General features: G+C 35.2%; 1 protein-coding gene and 1 non-coding gene across 2 annotated transcripts; both read left to right on the top strand.

Moving 5' to 3' along the window:
* The first annotated feature begins 661 nt into the window (after positions 1 to 661).
* Positions 662 to 20634, top strand: Tmem207 (transmembrane protein 207). The gene is made up of 5 exons (XM_047565476.1): positions 662 to 733; positions 2930 to 2967; positions 9128 to 9172; positions 9981 to 10123; positions 20498 to 20634. Exons 1-5 carry the CDS (start codon positions 662 to 664, stop codon positions 20632 to 20634), a joined length of 435 nt encoding a protein of 144 aa, XP_047421432.1.
* On the top strand, positions 13156 to 13262 carry LOC124993894 (U6 spliceosomal RNA). Its single transcript, XR_007110408.1, has one exon. It is a non-coding gene; the product is annotated as a U6 spliceosomal RNA (small nuclear RNA).
* Positions 20635 to 21122: the final 488 nt, after the last annotated feature.

The following is a 21122-nucleotide window of genomic DNA, read 5'->3' as shown; positions in this document are numbered from 1 at the left end:
GGACACCTAATCTCTGTAGATGTCCTTTATCTGCAACAGAAGTAGAATCCTTGGCCCAAGGGTACATTCATTTATTAGTTTGATAGACATTCCAATTGTTTTTCCAAAAATTTGTATAGTTTTCCCAGTTACATACAAAAAGGTTTTTCTCTATATTTAGCCCCTCCTGCTACATTACTGAATTTTGAATTTGCCAGTCTGGTAATTATAAATTTAAGACTGGGTTAGACCTGATTCTGATAATGATGGATAGGAAAAGAAGAGCAAAGAGGACACATAAAGGGTAGAAAAATGAATAAATGTTCCCAGTATGAGATTCTATGTTTTTAAAAAGATCCCACAAGTTCCCTGGAATAAGGCATGCACTTGAAAGTAACTTAAGCAGTCAGCTAGCTTTGGAGGTCAGGATTTATAACCCTCACTTTTAGGGCCTTGACAAACAGTACCAAGGTTCTGACCTTAAACTAAAATTCTTTAAACTCTTAGTACCCAAGATCATGCACCCAACATTCTTTTCCAGTGTGCACTTGATTAGTCACAAGGAGCCATCATTAATGCATGCTCTGGAAGGAAGCACAGCATGGAGAAGCTAGCAAGTTCTGAGAAAGAGAGACTAGCAGAGTCAGCAAAGCACCATCTCTGAGCAGACTGTCCTTTAAGGATGTCAAGATCCAGATCTTTCAATGTCACTTCAGTGATCTCAACAGGAACCTGGTGCTTTTCACTATTCCAGGTAACCCTCTCTCTTTCAGGAAAATTTTCTGAAGTACTCTGAGGACTTGACTTGCTATGGATTTGTTCTTTAGGCATTTTAACTACTATTTTTAAATGGTTCCTTTAAGAAGGTGTTATCAGCATCTTATGACTTATTTGTTGACTGAAGATATGGCAAACAGAACATCCACAGCATTCAGTACATATCTTCTTTATTTAGTTCTATTCTTATTATTGAAATAATATGATGCACATTTAACCTTTACTTCACTTTGCTGTGCCGTGAATTTTCAAAACATCAAAAATGTTATTGGCACAGATAAAGGTGCCATGGCTAGATTAATTTAAAAAAATGTTGCTGTTGCCTGCAACCATATTTGATTCTCAACATTTTTTAAATGCTGACTGATGTAGACAAAAACATTTAGGGTTTATTTTGGTTCCCCCGCTCCAGCATCTCTTTCTGACCAATAACTGCATCACTGTATCTGTGTTACTTGAAAGCAATATATCTGAAAGACTTAGGTCTAAAGTATATTAAAACTTCCCTCACCATTTCAAAATAACCTGGGAGTCTGACAGCTAATGCTTTGGCAGTTAGGTGGTAAAAATGAAATACCATATATACTCGGGCACAGCATGCAAAGAAGACTAGGATGTGACTTGAAATGCTGGCTTTATTTGTTTATCTGTTAAGCTAGATCCCAAATGATTTCATTTACTCATAAATAAACTTTCTTTATGGACAAAATTTGAATGTTCATTTTCCTCTCAGTTAGTATGCAAATCTATCTGCAGCATTCTAGCAAAAGAGAATGCAACTCATTTTCCGTGCTTATAAATTGTTCATTACCATACTCTCTGATGACCAATTCATGACTCCATCTGCAACTCCACACATCTCTTTACCCAGATAAACTTGGTGGAGTAGATACAAGGTGCTGAAGAAGAAGCATTTGGGATTAAGGGAGGAAATACATATCTCATACAAAATTCCCAGGTCTATCACCTTAAATTCTGTAAGTTTTTATCTGTACTTATATGCTACAGTCCAGTGAAATACATGCTTCCACTGACCTCATTGGCCCAGTTTTAGAACTACATTTAAGTGACATTTTAAGGCTTTTTAAAAAATTTGTCTTTTAATTTTTTTACAGACTGCATTTTGATTCATTGTACACAAATGGGGTACATCATTTCGTTTCTATGGTTGTACATGATGTAGATTCATGCCATTTGTGTAATCATACATGTACACAGGGTAATGATGTCTGTCTCATCCCACCATTTTTCATATCCCCCTCCCTCTCATTTCCTTCTACATAATCTAAAGTTCCCCTGCTTTTTTTTATTGTACACAGAAAGAGTTCCAGTTCTTAAGGAACACACACACACACACACACACACACACACACACGCACAAAGTCTTTAGAGAGAAATAGTTTCTTCCCTTGTAATTGCAGACCTGCAATGTTATAACCTATAAGGTTCAATACAGAGAACTAAGACAATTGTGATGGAATGCTTAAGGGTTTGGGTCTTTTAAAAGTTATTATTACCTTCCTTCTTTTTTGATAAAGATTATAAATCTCATCAGGAATGTCATGTGACCTCAGACCTAGACCTGTTAAAGTCACTCCTTCATGCATGTATTTAACACCCATTAATGCAAATAGGTTTGACTTACGTTTCCACATACTGGGAATTGGCTTCCTTTGCATGAAAACACTACTCACAACTAATGAACTCTTTCTTCTGCCTTGAATGTGAAAATAAAGGGAAAAATGCAAGGCATACAAAAGCTCTTTAGAGCAAGCAAAATCTGCCTATAGAGAAAACAAAAACTTCTTTTCAAATCCATCTATAGTGTTTATAGGATAAGAATCTAGTTTGCAATATTCATCTCCTGTCACTGCAGAATTTAAAAACCTACTTAGAGAATTTTTGTTGTTGTTGTTTTATGGCGGTGCTGGGGATCAAACCCAGGGCCTGGTATTCTAGACAGGCTCTCTACCACTGAGCTACACCTCCAGACCCCAGAGAAATTTTTTCAATTAAAACTCTGTACACCAACAATAAACTATGCAGCAGAGCTTTTAATTAAAAGAAAGAAAGAAAGAAAGATGTAAACCCACATTGTCTCTAGGCACTGCTCGTATTAAAGGATTAGACTGATGAGATGTTTGGATTTTATTGTTCTAAACATGTGTTTCAGTTGGTGCTCTCGGATCTGCCATGTGAAGAAAATGAAATGTAAGTAAATAGCAAGAGATTTCTTGTTTTCATTTAGCATTTTAAAGATTCAAAGAATCAAAAAGGATAAAGTCACTCAAAAAGCCCCAAAAGAGTTTCGACGGATGGTGATAATTACATAAGAAAAACACAAAACGTTTTTAAATGCAGATGGCTCAATTTTTCTAAATTTTTGTTAAGATTTGTTAATAGTAATTTTTGTTAAGATTGATTTATTAAATAAAGAAGGGGCCTAGTTTATTTCTCGGTAATTTCAGTCACTGACTTCCCCTCCCTTGAGGCATCCAGGGTACTTTAAGTGCATGAGCGAATCATCACGATGTCCCCTCCTCTGCAGCTGCATTCACACTCATAGGTCATGGCAATGATGGGTGACAATTTACTGGACAGCAAATGAACCCCAATTCTAACCTGTATTATGTGTACATTTCAAAGTGATTTTTGATATGAATTATGTGAATAATTGACTCATTTTTCTCATTTTTTTGTGCCGTGGACTTAATGGTTCCCAGAATTCTATTCGGGAGGTGGGGAGAAGGTGCCATTAATAATGCTGATAATGATTCATGATAACTGTAATGCACTGTGACTTAGTGCAAGTGTCAGAAAAGCACTCCTGCCAAGTGCTGTCTTCTGGTTGCTACACTCTCTGCCAGCCAGCTGCTTTCAATTATCATTGTCTATTTCCCTCAAAGCCAAGGTCTATGGACACTGGTTCTAAAGTAAGAGTCGGGCCAAATGGGGCTTTCCTGGGCTCTGGAGTCATTTGCCAGTTTCTGGAGAATCATCGTCTTGTTAACAACCTGCTTATTAAGTGTGTGCCCCCTTTTAGTGCTTGCACTACCCTTCATTGCTGTTTCTTTGCATTTATTTTCCGATCTGCCATTTTGTTCTATCTTTTGCTATTTGTGACATGACAGTTTTTGATTGTATGCTTCCCTGACTCTGGATTTCATGGTTACCCTTATCCTGCCTCCTCATTTTCTGTCTTTGACTCGGAAAAATAGAATAAAGATTTTTATAATTGGAAAATATCTTAAATGTCTACTCTAATTCTCTAATCAAAATGACAGGGAAAAACAGCATTGAGGGACTGTTTATATTTGCTTTTGAGCTTCTGAAGCTACTGGTCTCCTTTTTAGGTGAAGAAATTGAGATCCAGAGAGATAATAAACTAAAAACAGAACTTCAACTGATACTTAGGTATCAGTTGACCTTTTTTTTTGGCTACATCTAAGTTTTGCATCTAAACTTTTACATCTAATTTTCTGTTGTATTATCATTATTTTCCTTTTGCGTAAAAACTAGAAACTGTCTCAAATAAAATACAAATTAGTAGGAAATAAAGACAAAACAAGAGAGTGACTGAAAGCATAGTGAAGTAGTGTAAAGTAAGTAAATGTATTGAAGGTAGACACAATATCTCAATTTTGTATGCAAGATAGTGTTAGTTAGATTAGTCTATAATGCAATGTGTACTGGTTTCTTTTTTCTTTTTTTTCTTTAGTGTGTTGATTCCTTAAAGAGTAAAAGTTCCACACCCAAGCAGGATTCACTTTCTCTACCTATATTTGTCCAAGAGAATTTCAGTTTAGGATTGTATCTTTGATCTGAGTCATTATCTTTGTTAAAACCCATTACCTGTCCAAGAGAGTATACATTCATCCTTTATCAACACTTCAAGAGAGTAACAGAAACCCACTAGATGACAGGTAAAAGGAAGCACAGAGATGGCCCACTCCGAATGTTCTTTTGAAATGAGAAACATAAAAGAACAGTAACTTGCCCAAAGTTCACTCACGAAATGTACACAAAATCAGAGAGGGATCAGAATGCAAGGGAGTAGAAAAGAGAAAAGTAGATGGAGTGAGAGCTGCTCTGATGGAGGCTATATTTGAGGGACAAAGGATCTCTGATTAGCCAGGAATAATTTTGTTTTTTATTAATTCACTTCTGTGTCCTAATAATTGTTCAAAATGATTTATGTACATATTCAATGTTCAAAAAATTTTGATCTATTATTAGTTGTATTTAAATTTGTTTTCAAACACCAGTCTTTTAGTTTTGTGTTATGACCTACTCATTTTATTTTTATAACTGAATTTTTAGGAGGAGCAATACATTGCCTCACTTTGCACAAAATTTAAATGTTGAAATTTACTGAATGAAAGAAAACATGATATGACCCCTCTATCCCTTTCATCCATTCCTCTCCAGATAAATAACCAGTTACACTGATTTGCACGTATGTAGGTAGTGATTTACAAAACATACATAATATGTATATAAAGGATTATGTAAATTAATTTTGTTAACAGATTTCCTAATGACATGCCACCATCTTACTTGGCCAGTGAGGGTAAATATTTAGTTCAATAGCAGGGAATCAAAGAAGAGGCAGAGCTTAGATGTGGACCCACGACTGACTCTAAATTCTGAACCCAGAAGTTTAACCACAAAGTCATATTGTACGTCCAACATTTAATCGTTGTAAACTTGGTGAAATACGTGAAGCCCATTCAGTTTCCTAGATCCTATGCAATTTACCACCAGTTTCTGAATGACATGACTTACTACTTTCCTTTTTAATAAATCCCAAACACAAGTTTGTTGGCCTGAATTGTATATTGGCTTATGTTGAGGAGTAGTTTTATTTAAAAAGAAAAAAGAAACATGAAATTTGTTACTTTATTTACCCTAAGACTATGGAAACACTGTTCTTATTATTGACAATGATCTCTTTATGAAGTCCCAGAGTTTGAATTTTTCTCTGGTTTCTATAGGAGAAATAGTTGTACATGTGATGAGTAATGCTGCTTGTTTTGTTCATTTCAAAGGAAAATATATAACCAATTCTTTCTCTCATCTTATTAACTGCTAGAAAGCTTAAGCCAGATCTGGAGTTCAGTTCTAATTTTATATATGGGATTTATTACTTTTAGTTTACAAACTGATCTCATTCTTGGCTCATTCTCTGTGTCTGATACTCTTCTTGTGATACTCTCCACGTTCTCACTTATAATTTTTTTTATTTTTTGCTTTTGCATTTTCAGTATTTCTTTAAAGCATTTTGGAATGTAGGATATTGGATGCATTTGGCTAGCACTCCATACACTCTAGAGCTGAGTTTTAGTGCTCCCAGTGGTAGTATTGCATGGTGGTAATGGACGTGGCTCCACTGCCAGACCATTTGTGTGTAAAACCTCTGCCACTTCCAGTAATGCTAATTTGGACAAGTTACTTAACCTCCCTGTGACTTAGTTTTCTGAATTATAAAAGGAGGATTATAATAGTGTAGCCCTAACTTACAGTGTTGGGAGTTCTAAAGTGAATTACCTCACATGAAGTGATACACCTGGTTTGCAAGAAGGCCTGCCATAAAAAAATGCTGGGTCATCATAGAGAGGAGCAAATGGAGCAGATCTTCAGTTTTCTTCTTCTTGAATTAATGTAATTAATGAATTTCAGAGGTTGGTTGCCTGGACTCTCAGCACCGAGAAAAACAATAAAGACCAACTAGTCTAACCATCCATAGAGAGCAGGGATCATTTCCACAAGATCCAAGTAAAGAAGGGCCCTTGTTCTCATAGAGATCCAAATTATCTCCACCGTCAACTTCTAGAGGATTCTGATTATTTCAAACGTCTTTCTTAAACATTCTATTCTGCTCTCATTTCTCCCTGAAAACTATTTTTTCTTTTTAATATCAGCATTCTAATTTGAGCAACCCTTGAATTATAACTTTATTTTTTAAAAATATAAACTTTTCCTACTCTAAAGATATTGCATCTAAAATTTGAATAATTGGAATGCTGTTACAGTTCAGAAATTACCTTTTTTAAGAACTCAAATTTTTTTTTGTTGAAAAATTGAATTTTAGAAAGAAATGGGGGACTGGGGAGATAGATCAGTCGGTAGAGTGCTTGTGTTGGAAGCACAAGTCCCTGGGTTCAATCCCCAGCATGGAAAAAAGAAACTTCTGAAAAAAGATCCATATAGAAAGAAATGGGAAAAATGGTGAAATGGTGAGAAAGAAGGATGCATGTGGAGCCAGAAGACATATATTCTACTTTAAGTTCCTCAGACAACTAGTGAACACTTTCATTTTATATTCTGGATCTCAATTGTACAGTGTATAAAAGCCTTAGAATGAGATAAATGACATAATTCTTGGAATTACATGATATATGTCAGAATTTTTGTAATTGATAATAACTCCATTTCTCCAGTTAAGTTCTTCTTGGCCACTTTATTACTTACAAGAATCACCACCAGAGGGTGCACAGGACTAGGAAAGAGAAAGTGAAATAAGTCAAGTTTGGGTTATTGTTAGAACTGAAAACAATCTTGAGTGGCTCATAAATGAGAATTATGAAATAAAATGAGGCACAATATTTAAATTGACTTTAAGTTATGTGGGCTATTTTTAAATTTAAAAATAGAGAAGTAGAGATTTATATGTGCAGGAAGATGAGGTAATCCACATTCTTAGTCATGATCTTAGATGTCAAGATTCAAAAATGAGAACCTTTAACTTTTTTATTTGATCAAGAAACCATGAAAATTCTCCTATATTCATCTCTTAAATTGGATACTATATTTTGAAGGTTTTTATATTTTAATATAATATTTTAATACTTTCTGATTATTAAAGCAATACCTATATATTCAAACAACATGAAAATATTAAAAGAAAAAAGTTCCTTATAATATAATCTTCAAGAGAAGCATTGATTGTACATTTATATTTAACCTTGATGGTATATTTATATTTATATTTAACTAATAGCTATTTTGGTGGAATCATTGCATTTGTGTAAAAGAAATATATGCAGTGCAGGACTGAGCTCTCTAAACTGTTTTTCTTACCAATACTTTCAATTATAAATATAAATCTACATTTTTTCTATGACTAAGTAATATTCCCTTAAAAGATGTGTCTTGAATTATTGTTAACATCCTTTGCAAATGGTCGCTTGTCCTGAGATGCCTTTGAAAGTTGTACTTCAGTTGCCATTTTTCAATCAGCATTTGTACATAAGAATTTTGCTAAACTCTCTGTGTGCTAAAAAAAAAAAAAACAGGGAGTAACAAAATCAAGCAAATAAAGACCTTGCTGTCTGAGCAACTGACTTATCTTCAAAGTTAAGGCACAATTTCTAAGTTGATATATACTAGAAAGTCACTTCTGACTAGTATAATGATGAATGTGAAAGCAATAAATTAATGGATGTTTCTGAGCACTTTTAAGCTGAGAAATACTAAGTGTTATTTTAACAATGGCTGAAAAAGACATGATTAAGGATGGCTTTATCTCTGAAGCTTATCAGGTTGTGATGAACAGGTTTCCCCTGTTTATGTTCAAGACACCTTAGTAGTATTCATACATGAAGTCTTAAAGAAGTCTCTCTGCAGACATAACACTCAATGCACCAGGCCAGGCATATGAAGGACTGCCAAGAGCAACACATATACCTCTACTCCTGAGGAGTATAACCCATATGAACTTCGTTTTTTTGTGATCTTTTCAAAATACCTCAGGAATGATTGAGTTGTGCCTAGACACACAAATGATCTGACCCTTCCAACTAAGAGGTCAGCTTCTCTTCTTGGGGATGATAACGTGGCCACAAGCCTTCATTTTCCTTCTAGCCTAACTTCTTTCCTTACCAGTTGTTGAACTAGAAAGCAACCAATTTTCCAATGCTGGCTATGCTACCAAGATATTAAAATCTAGCAGCGATTATAAACCTTCCCTGGAGAATTTGGAATGGTAAGTATTCTAGATGTCTGATCAACAGAATGGTAATATTACTTTGCCTAATACCTGTAACATGTTGGCCCTAAAACATTAGCCATTATCTTCTTGATGCACAATATTATTTTTAACTCTAGAATCAAACGTATTACAGTGAAGTCATCTGTTTGCATGTCTAGCAGATTCAAACTGTCCCACCTTTTCAATGCCTTGGAGTGGGCACAGGGTAACTTACACACTTAATTGTGCTAGGAGTAGGTGGGGGTGGGTGGTAGAGATAAATGGGCAGTTGTTCTAGGGAAACAGATGTGGGGATGTGGTGAGTAAAAATTTTATGGCCCCAGAGACATAGGCTTTAGCCATCTAGCATTCTAGCACTTACTGCTTCTCCTTTATCACCAGGTGTGTAAATTATACTGATCAACACCCTAATGACTGGTACATCTGGTAAGGATATTCTCAATTTGTTTTATAAAACATTTGGTGAACTATGCATACCATTTTCCTAAATGATTTCAGACAGCACATGAAATCACATAGCTTAAGGATATTTAGGGGTCATGCGCATCAGTATCTACAGAAACATCACTTCTAGATGGTTGACCAGTGTTTACTTACACACTTTCTGTGACAGGGAACTTACTTATTTTTAATAATATATTTCTAAGATGGAGATTTTTAATGGCAAAATATTCTTTCTCTTGAAATTTTTCTAAATGACTCCACAGATTTTACTTCTGGTAATAAAAGCCATCAAAATAAGCAGTTACCTCTTTTATGAGATAGTTCATCAAAAATTTTAAGACAGTTGATATACTTCCTAAATCTTGATTTTTATATTTTCCAACTTTCAAATTATCAGCTCTAATAGATGATTAGTTCCTGAAACAAAGAGACTCTATGTTTTCTTCCTATGAATTCCCTAATCTTAACCTCACTTGCTAAAGTAGTACTTGAATGAATGGATGAAGTCTGAAGGAAAGGAAGATTTAACTAGTTAAATAAATAAGGAATCAAGACACTGCTTTTTAGAATAGTCCTCCAATTTCCAAGGATGAAGTATTTATCACCACTTGGTAAAATCAAGCCTCTCTGAGGGCAGACAATATTCCAGGCCCAGTGGCAATTATGGTAGTGGGAAATTGTTTAAAGGATTCAGCACTCAGTCTAGCGGAGACCCTGACCACTTTTCAAGTAGTAACAGAAAGTCTTAGCTTGCTCCACCTCACTCCTTTCTGGCTACTTTTGGCATCAGGTCCCTACTGCTGATTTTCTTGGTGTCTCTTCTCTGTGGAGTGGTGCTTTTCTGTCTCCAGTGCTGGCTGAAGAGACCCCAAAATGATTCCCCAAGACGCACCATGGCTGTTTTTGCTGTTGGAGACTTGGATCTCATTTATGGTGAGTTGACACACACTTCTGAACTTCTCTGTGAAACCTTGAGAAGCTATCCTCTGCAAAGTCAATCAGTGAACTTGGAACAATACATGGCTTATTGTAGACCCAAAGGCATGCATTGAGAAGAGTCTAAGTGAGAAAACATCAGAAAAAGGGAAAGCCCAAAAGAAAGAGGATTTGTCTCAGGGAACTGACTCAGAGTTGAGTATGGGATAGAATCTAAAGTGCAGAAGAATATTCTTGAGCTTTTGACATCAGTCTATGCAACTTGTATTCATAGTTAGTTATTTAGCTATGACTCACTTAACCCATCTGAAGTAGCACTAAACCACATTTTGCAGATTGTCTGCTGCCAACGCAGAGTGTGAAATCATTGTAACTGAACAGGGGTGTACCAATCCTTATGCCCTTTTTCTCCAGAAATACTGACAGCATCCTGATCCTGCCTGTACTCAATCTTTACCCCCCAAAACCATGCTTCTCTCCCATGCCTCAATTTGCATGAGGAGGTTTGTAATAAATGAAGAAATTAGAGATTGTGTGTAACTTCCAACCCTAGTTATAAATAGAAAATGAACAAAAGAAAAAACTACCACTGATTTCTGGGAGGCTATACTTGATAATTTATTTCTTTAATCATTAGCTTATTTCTTCATGTTAAGCTTCATCCTCATTCCAAAAGTGCTATGAGAATTTTTCTCTTAGGCACTACATCATATGCTGCAATTGTCCCAAGAGTGCTTGCTAAAAATAAACTAAAATGTTTTAACTTCAAAACTGGATACTCTAAGATTTAGTGATTGTTTTTACTATTGACTTTTTCCCCCCAAAAGTTATTTCATAACAAGGACAAGACATAATCAATTTGGGAAATGGTTATTTTCAGAAGGACAATTAAATGCTCCAGTGATAATAAATCTTTCTCCTAAAATCAAAAACACTTTCCATAAAGCATAGAGGGTAATTGGGTCACTGATCTTTTAACAAAATATTTTTGTTAAATATGTCAAAGGGATCTACATGATAATTTTGGCCTATTTTCATCATTGAACTACAGATAGTTTAAAAATGCAATTACAATTCTTCCAGTTGAACTTGCATTTCTAAAAAGAGGTATGCTACTCTCTATCTTAGCCCATTTTTCACTTTGAAGAAGAACCATCCACTAGACTACCTTGAACAATTAAAGAGAAAAGTTTGTTTCTAATTTTAAGTTTCTCAATTATGCTGCTACAATGTCTACAGCAATTTATGTGTCCTATTCCTCTAATGCTTTTCTTATTCCTACATGTTGGTTTTGTGCATCCTCTTGAGCTTGGGTAAACCAGGAGTCCAGGCTGATACAGTGCCTCAGCCACAAACACATAATAGTATCAAGTCCTAGGCATTCAGTCATATGCTCCATTTTATTCTGAAATCATTATAAACAAGAAAAACTTGAAAATAAATTGAATTTTCAAAATAATAATATGGTCACAATTTATTTTACATCTTACAAGTGGTAGGTTGAGGTTTTATGATATTCTCTCTCTTTGGAAGTCGTTGTTATTTCTCTTCGCAGATTTATCTACTTTTCTCACTCTTCTGAGTTAATATACATATAGTCTGCTGTAAGTCAACCAGTAGACATAAAATCACCCAGAATTGTGGGTAGAGAGACTATGAAAATTTAGGTTATACACAAATGGCTTAGCCATTGAATCCCTGTACACCGAGTATAGCCTCAGATTCTGAATATCCAGATATTTCCATGTAGTGATTCCTTAATGGTAGGGGTTGGGTTCTAGAATATTTATTTCTGTCCTCATTCTATCCTTTCCTCCCAATGCCACTGATACAGCTTCTGGGTCATATTTTGCTCATGAACTCTTTTATAAAGCTGTCTTCTATTGTCCATCTTGGAGACCACAGGCTCAGTTACCCCTTATCATTTATCTTTTCTCTTTCCTACAATGAGTTGGATTTCAGCTTATCTAACCCCCGCCGCCCCCCCCCACACACACACACTGCCCATCTTTCATCCTCTCTGAGGGATATTCAAGATGGCTATGAAGTGGTCTAACAGCCATTCACAGTTTCGCTGTTGCCCCAGAGTTAATGTTTTTGTGTTCCAGTTCTTCCTATCCCAAAAAGAATACAAAAGGTTAATTAAAGAGGTGGTGCTCTCTATGATCTCTAGAGTCTTCTCAACAAATCTTGTTGGAAATAAATTCCAAAGAGGTGATATTTTGAGGGAGTTGAAAACCTGAACCCACACTGGGTTTACTCTGCTGACTGGATTCTCATTATACCTTCACCTCTCCAGACAAATGTTTCTTCCTACCTAATATTTCTATAAGAAGGAGCTGCTCTCCAAAGGGAAGCTAGAGAACCACTCCAGGATCTTATTGTGGACAGAGGTTGAGGGCCCAAACCTGCCTTCATAATTCTCATCAATACTCCTAGCTTGACACTGAGTCCAGTACCTGAGGGGTTCACACGATCACACACTGAATTATGGGGCTGTACCTGTGAGTTTTCCTCACAATCACTATTTGAAAGAGGTAGAGAAAAATGAGAAATCTCTTGAATGACACTAGTGATATACTAGAATATGAAATAGAGGTTATGGTCTTCTTTTTATCTCTTAGACACAGAATGCTCCCTCCTGAATAAAGAATATGGGAAATGGATTATTTGGAACATTTTAAAGGAGTCACTAGATTTGATATATTAACCTTGGGTTCTTCCCAGTCCTTCATTCTATTTCTTCACAAGTTATTTCACTTTTATATCACTATTTGTTGAACATATTTATTGAAATGTGCCTGCACCTCTGATGTAAGGACCAAAGGTTTGACCCTCAGGATCTCATGGAAGCTGCCCTCAAATGAGAAGAGTCAAGAGGAGAATTTTGGCTGAATATCAAAGGTTGGAGTTGACTGAACTTTACTAATGTTACAATATATAAAATAGACAATTTATCTCAATAGCAATTCATGCTAACATTACACGAGTCAGGTTACCAATTATCTTGATTAGAAATACTAAAAAGAGTGCTGGCTTCAGCAACACATATACAAAAATTGGAATGATACAGAGAAGATTAGCATGGACCCTGGGCAAGGATGACAGGCAAACTCTTGAAACATTCCATATTTAAAATAAAAAAAAAATTTGCTGAAGAGAAGAAAGTAACTACTTGACTTGTCATCCTTATAAAAGGTCTTTAAGGAAGGTGTTGCCATCCCAGCCCATCTCAATATCTTAATGAGATTTTAGGTGTAGAAAATGTTCTTGGGAACTCAGCCAAACACCTTAGATCCCAAGAACATGCTCTTGTCCAGTAGTGATTAACCCTTTTCAGAGTATTCTGCTGGTTCAGTGCTTAGATAACTGTATCTTCCTTCCCTTCATAATATATATGCTCTTGAATGGTAGATTCTATATTTAAGGACTCCTCTAAATAGTCATTGGGTTCAATAGAAGATACTCTGACACTTCACTCAGTTATCACTTTGTATGTCCATATGTCATGATGGAGATCTTTTTTACCTAGATCAAAAAAAAAAAAAAATCCCCCTAATATCCTCTGCTATGGGCTGGGTCCTATACCCCATTAAATTCATGTGTTCAAGTTTAAAGGTCCAGTACCTCAAAAGCTGACCATATTTGAAGGTAGGATCTTTAAAAAGCTAAGCTAAAATGAGGACATTGGGGGTAGATGTTAATGCAACATGACTAACATCCTTCTAAGAAGAGATGAGCACGCAGGCACAGAGAGAAGACCATGTGAAGAAACAGGGAGAAGTTGTCCATCTGCAAGCCAAGAAGAGAGTTCTCAGAAGAAACCAAACCCAGCTGACACTTGATCTTGGACATCTGCTCTCCAGAGTTGTGAGAAAATACATTTTTTTAAAATTAAAGCTGCTCAGTCTATGGCACTTTATTATGGCAGCTCTATTACACATTCCTTTGGGGTTAAAGAGGAAGAGAAGTTATTGTCAAATAAAGAAGGAGGAGACCAAAATAAAGTCAAGAAGGTAGGCAAAGACAAAGATTAGGGCTAAGAGGAGAAGAATCTTAATTTGAAGTTGTATATTAAGGACTAAGATTAAAATCTATTTATTTTATATAAGACCTGCAGTTGTCTATTATTTTTCTGCTCTAGGCCCACTTCCTTTTCCTGAACTTAGCTCTAGAATCTGCTAAAATAGTCCCTCCCCACTCCTTTTCATTCTCCCCACCTGAATCCCACTAATCTCCTGGACACAGTTTTCCTTTCCATTTCTGCTTCAATCCCCCAAAATATTCATTCAATGCCTTTACATATTCTGGAATGAATCAGCTATGAGGTACTTCCTGATATCTTCTTGTATATTTCCTTTCACCATTAGACACTAACAATTCTAGTACTGGGTGGTTTTTTTTTTTTTTTTTCTTCCAGCACCTATGTTAGGGATAAAAATTAGTTCTTCTTTCAATGGTTAATTATTTCAGTACCTTACCTATTTTAATAATGCCCTTGGAATTCCTCCCAAGTGATAACTCAATAAAAAACACATTTGCAACAAATTTGCCCCCTATAAATGTGGAAATGAAGAGTGAAAATTCACATTGGGCTGCAGAAAGATTTCTTAAAGGAATCTATCCAAGTTTTTAGTAAAGGTAGGAGCAAAATAGAAAATCGTTAAAATTCTTATATAGCCATGCATGTCCAAAATCTCTATCATTTGTGATCATAACACACCATTTTAAAGAATCAAGGACTATAAGACAGAGTGAACCAGATAGAAATAATAAGTGATTTTAAAAGAGAAATATGCTTGGTATGGTGGTGTGCAGCAGAAATCCCAGCTATTGACTGGTGGAGGTGGGAGGACAGCTTGAGCCCAGGAGTTCTAGACCCGCCTGGGCAACATAGCAAAACCCCAGTCATGAAAGGAAAATAAGAAAGAAAGAAAGAAAGAAAGAAAGAAAGAAAGAAAGAAAGAAAGAAAGAAAGAAAGAAAGAAAGAGAATTTTAGTTTGTTTGACATATTATTTTATATTAAATTGGTATTTGAAAAGAAAGCAATGTAACATCAATGGAGTTTTAAAATTTGTTAAAAAACACAAGGTTGTCCTTACTTTAATTCACTGAGAACAAGGATAAAGTTAAGATTTCAGTGAAAATAAGGTCGTAAAGCTGAATAAAAGCCCATATTAATGAGGAAGTAGCCATTTAAAGACAATGAAGGGAAATAAGCTTGGAGTTAAGGAGATAACTAAAGGACAAATTGAGTTTGAGCTAAATAAACAATGTAATGTTCATTTAAAAAGAGCATAGGCGAGTGACCCTGCCACTATTTGTCTATGTTTTAATGAAAAGTAGCAAATGACTATAAAAATCTACATCAGGGTACTTTTGCTTTCCTTCCATATAGTCCTGGATTGGAGCTGGGTCCCCTCAGCCCTCTAGAGGTCCCCTGCCTTTCCTGAGGAGGCAGCAAATTGAGCGCCCAGGGAGACACTCTGTGGCTTATCTTCTCAGACTTAGTGTCGCTCATGATGCTGCCCTCCAACTATCCAATTTCCCTGACCCCATTTCTTTCTCAATTTACACATAATATTCTCTTTTTTTTTTCTCTTGAAAGTTCAAATTTTATTATTGGAACAAATGCTTAAAGTGACATACTGATTTTATTCATTTTCAAGACAATATCTGCCAAATGCCCAAGTCTGAATAGTCATAGTTTGTCTGGCCAGTCATTTTTTTTTTTTTTTTTTATTATAAAATTGTAAACAAATGGGATACATGTTGTCTCTCTGTCTGTACATGGCGTAAAGGCATACCATTTGTGTAATCACAAATCCACATAGGGTAATGTTGTTTGATTCATTCTGCCATTTTTTCCCCTTCCCCCCCTCCCCTCCCACCCTTCCCTTCCATCTATACAGTCCTTCCTTCCTCCATTCCTGCCCCCCTCCCCAAACCCAACTCCAACCCCAACACTAAACCTTCCCACCCCCCATTATGTGTCATCATCTACTTATTAGCGATATCATTCTTCCTTTGGTTTTTTGAGATTGGCTTATCTCACTTAGCATGATATTCTCCAGTTTCATCCATTTGCCTGCAAATGCCATAATTTTATCATTCTTTATGGCTGAGTAATATTCCATTGTATATATACCACATTTTCTTTATCCATTCATCAATTGAAGGACATCTAGGTTGGTTCCACAATCTGGCTATTGTGAACTGAGCAGCTATGAACATTGATGTGGCTGTATCTCTGTAATATGCTGATTTTAAGTCCTTTGGGTATAGGCCAAGGAGTGGGATAGCTGGGTCAAATGGTGTTTCCATTCCAAGTTTTCTAAGGAATCTCCACACTGCTTTCCAGAGTGGCTGCACTAATTTGCAGCCCCACCAGCAATGTAAGAGTGTACCTTTCTCCCCACATCCTCGCCAACACCTGTTGTTGGTTGTATTCTTGATAATTGCCATTCTAATTGGGGTGAGATGGAATCTTAGGGTGGTTTTGATTTGCATTTCTCTTATTACTAGAGATGTTGAACATTTTTCCATATGTTTGTTGATTGCTTGTATATCTTCTTCTGTGAAGTGTCTATTCATTTCCTTAGCCCATTTGTCGATTGGATTATTTACATTCTTGGTGTAGAGTTTTTTGAGTTCTTTATATATTCTGGAGATTAGCGCTCTATCTGAAGTATGATTGGCAAAGATTTTCTCCCACTCTGTAGGCTCTTTCTTTGCATTGCTGATAGTTTCCTTTGCTGAGAGAAAGCTTTTTAGTTTGAATCTATCCCAGTTATTAATTCTTGCTTTTATTTCTTGTGCTATGGGAGTCCTGTTGAGGAAGTCTGGTCCTAAGCCGACATGTTGAAGCTCTGGACCTACTTTTTCTTCTATAAGATGCAAGGTCTCTGGTCTGATTCCGAGATCCTTAATCCATTTTGAGTTTAGTTTCGTGCATGGTGAGAGATATGGGTTTAGTTTCATTCGGTTGCATATGGATTTCCAATTCTCCCAGCACCATTTGTTGAAGAGGCTATCTTTTCTCCATTGCATATTGTTGGAACCTTTGTCTAGTATGAGAAAATTGTATTTATTTGGGTTTGTGTCCGTGTCCTCTATTCTGTACCATTGATCCACCTTTCTATTTTGGTACCAATACCATGCCGTTTTTGTTACTATTGCTTTGTAGTAGAGTTGAAGATCTGGTATTGCGATACCCCCTGCTTCACTCTTTCTGCCAAGGATTGCTTTAGCTATTCTGGGTTTTTTATTCTTCCAGATGAATTTCATAATTGCTTGCTCTATTTCTGTAAGGTACATCATTGGGATTTTAATTGGAATTGCATTGAATCTGTATAGCACTTTAGGTAGTATGGCCATTTTGACAATATTAATTCTTCCTATCCAAGAACATGGGAGATCTTTCCATCTTCTAAGGTTTTCTTGAATTTCTTTCTTTAGTGTTCAGTCTCATAATATTCTCTTTTGTTTTATTTCAAAGAAAATAGAGATACTGCTCTTCCGACCATGATTAAATATGAGTGCTCTGACCTGGAGAGAGGAAGGAGGCTGGAGAGAGGTGAGCAAGAAGGAGGGTCTTACATGTTGTATTCCTTTCTGCCCTCTGGTCTCCCAGGATTTGTTCATTTTAGGATCCTTTAGAGATCTTTTCTGTATACTTTATGTTCTGCATGTAAATAGCCTGGGATTTTTTTTACATAGGGAAAGAAGGAATGTTTCATTCATACACTTTAAAGAAAGGACATGATAATATCACTAATTCACATTTATTGAGCGTTTACTGTGAGCCTTGTCTTTGATATTTGAATTTCATTTATTCTTCCCTACAACTCTTTGAGGCACCTACCATCATTTGAAATACTCTACAGATGAGAAGATGAAGACATTTATAGACTAAGCAGTATGGTTATTAGCCAGTAGAACTATAAGTCAAATTCATACCTTTGAAAATGATTCCCATATATGATAAAGGGATGAGATAAAGAAGGAAAAAGAGAAGAAATAGAAAAGACATGTTAAAATAAGTCAAGTCTATTGGAATTATTCTTAATAATGTGGGAAACATGAATTCTGGCAATGAAAACTCAGTGGTAAATATATAGGTTTTACAAAATTAAGCAATAAACTCTAATGTCTTAGCCAGCAGTTCTGGCAATACTGTAGGATTCTTGTAGGCATTTTAAATTGAGTTATCTTAGTTTCTTAACTTTACAAAAGACAAAAATAATGCCTACTCTTCCCATTCCCCATCACATGAATTATATATAAACATATTTTGAAAAAAATTAAAAACTGATATATTTTCTATTTTCAAAAGCTTTCTGAGTACATTAGCTTACTTACCTTTATTAATCAAATGCCTTGTGGTTTTCATAATAAGTTTAAGAGCAACAGCCAAATTTGTAGTAAGGAAATAATAAAACTTTCCAACCACAGAGCACAATGTCAAAATCCTGTTGCCTGAAACACAACATTTGTAATAGAAGTAAATTAGCAAAGATAATAAATGTGTAGGATCAACTGGGCAACCACTTCCAGATAGAAGTTACCATTGACTTTATATTAACTATACCTTGAGCAGTCTCCCAGGAAAATAACCAGTGTTCAGTACAAGTTTCACAATGGCAGGAACTACTTAGATAAGTACTTTTTACCAATGATCAAGCCCCACACACAGCTGGTGTCAGTTTAAGTCTATGACTTTTTTCCAGGATATTTTCTATTTTATGATTTTTGTTCAAAATGATAATTATGAAAACATTATTTGGCCATTAAAATAGAAGATCAGGAAATAACAGTATAAATAAGAAAATATATGTATATTCCTAGCATAGTAAAACTCTTGATATGTAATAGAAATAATAATAATAATAATAAACATTATTATGTGTCAGAATTTACCTTAAACATGGCAGTACTTTCTTATAAGTAGACACTATTATTATCATTTTTTTGTACAAGAAAAAGCTTGGGTAAATAAATATTATGTAATAGCCTAGGAGTGGACTATTCAATTAAATAATCAAATAACTATCTAAGAAAATTGCTGAATCAACCAGTGAGACTAATATTCCAAGTATAGCTCTACCCTTCATATACCATATTAATATTTGAATTATTACACTTTGCTGTAAGGACCAGCAAGATAAGAAATAAGGCAAATACTAATGTATGAAAATCCATGATTCTAAATCGACATTCCACACCCAAGTAATCATTTTGAGTAATCTACATATGGACTTGAGTGATGCAGCTAATACCTAATAAGTAACACATTTTTAATTTATTTTATAATTGGACCATGTTCTTTGGAATCTTCCCAGTGGTACCAAATCATAATTATTTGAGGAAGGTCAACAAACTTTTATTAAAGGACAGATAAAGTATTTTTGGTTTTGCAATTCATATAGTCTCTGAAAGGATTACTCACCTTTGTCACTGTAGTTCAAAAGTCAGTCATACTCAATATGTAAATGAATAGGTACAATTGCATTCCAGTTAAATTTAATATACAAAAACTCCTAAGAGCTGGGTTTAGTTCAAGGACTTCTTTAAAGTTAAATTTATGGTGGTAACTATTGTTTTGGGAACAAGCAATCAAAATCATTCAAAGTCAGGTAAAGACCCAGGTGAAAAAAAAAATGTATACAAAGAGAAAACGTTATAAAATATTACTATTGATTTCCTGTGTGACTCAAAAATAGTCTTTCAAAAAAATACTAACAGCGTTCCAAAAGTGTTACTGGAATAAATTCAAGGTCTCTCAAGTTTACCAGTTTGTAGAAGAAAAGGTCTATTTTTGATAATGTAATGACTTTATTGTACAATCTACAAGTATGTTTTTTAAATTTTAGAATGTGTCTGTGCAATATACTTTAAATGCAAACTTAACATTTTAAATATTACAAGAAAATGTTTAAAGTGATTTTTGCATTACTTGCAATTTGCAAAAGTAGGTACAAATGAAATTTAAAAGTGATATTTTAATGTTTCTAATGAGACTTGCATTTCCCATGATGGGAGTTTTAGCCAAAATGCCATTAGTGTTTAGAGGAATCCTCTTTTCTATTCTATGAAAAAGAACATTTCTTCTAGTTTCAGCTATAAAATTGTTAATACTTCTTGATGGGTTGGTCAATGATGATATGATCACCTCATTCAAGGAAATTTTCTTGCTATAGTGACTGAACTATCACTAGGAAATCAAGATGGTTGTGAATTTTTTCTCAAGTGTACAAATAATTTTCTGCTGCCTAGTGACAAAGAAAAATGGCAGATTTCAATAGGCAGTTTGTGTAATTCTGTTTTATGCTGTCTAGAAAGATGACACATCTCCATCTTTTTCTTTCCAGGGACAGAAGCAGCTGTGAGTTCAACTGTTGGAAGTCACCTTCAAACTCAAAACCCTGAACAGTATCCTGTTCCACATTTTGACACATTAGGTCCTCCACCCCCATATGAAGAAATTCCAAAAACAAGCCAATTTTAGATTTAGGTTATCAACTGAAAGTGTAATTCCAAAACATCAAATTTAGGAGCAATTCTTTCATTTAGTGAGAATTCCTAGAGACCTACTAATATAATCTGAAAACAAGCAAGTACTTGAGAAAATGGATGTAGAGAAATAATTTTGGTTAAGGAGATGTTTTAATAATGAATTAGTGAACTTTTCATATATTACATATATTATGCTACACAACCAGGTTGATAGTTCTTCATTAGTTTTCAAATTGGCAGTAATCAGGTGCTAGGAATCAACTCCATTCTGTTTAGGATTCTACTGTATTACTCCTCACATTCTTCTTGTCCCCACTATATCCATCTTAATCAGACCTCTCCCCTAGGATAGAGTCAATAAAATTATCATACTTTAACAATGGCCAAAGTAGAGATTCAGACATGTCCATTCCTAGAACCAGAAAGAGAATATTTGAGTTAGCATGAGGAGTGAGGAGAGAATAGTAAGGAAAATAGTTT

This window comes from Sciurus carolinensis, chromosome 9 (assembly GCF_902686445.1).
Source record: "Sciurus carolinensis chromosome 9, mSciCar1.2, whole genome shotgun sequence".
NCBI lineage: Eukaryota > Metazoa > Chordata > Mammalia > Rodentia > Sciuridae > Sciurus > Sciurus carolinensis.
This window is presented reverse-complemented; position numbering and strand designations above follow the sequence as displayed.

Excerpts from the sequence above, each read along its gene's own strand:
- Tmem207 (XM_047565476.1), top strand. The coding sequence starts at position 662 with ATGTCAAGATCCAGATCTTTCAATGTCACTTCAGTGATCTCAACAGGA. Across the intron at positions 2,968-9,127 it reads CCATGTGAAGAAAATGAAAT|GTGTGTAAATTATACTGATC; the intron begins GTAAGTAAATAG and ends CTTTATCACCAG. Across the intron at positions 9,173-9,980 it reads CCTAATGACTGGTACATCTG|GTCCCTACTGCTGATTTTCT; the intron begins GTAAGGATATTC and ends TTTTGGCATCAG.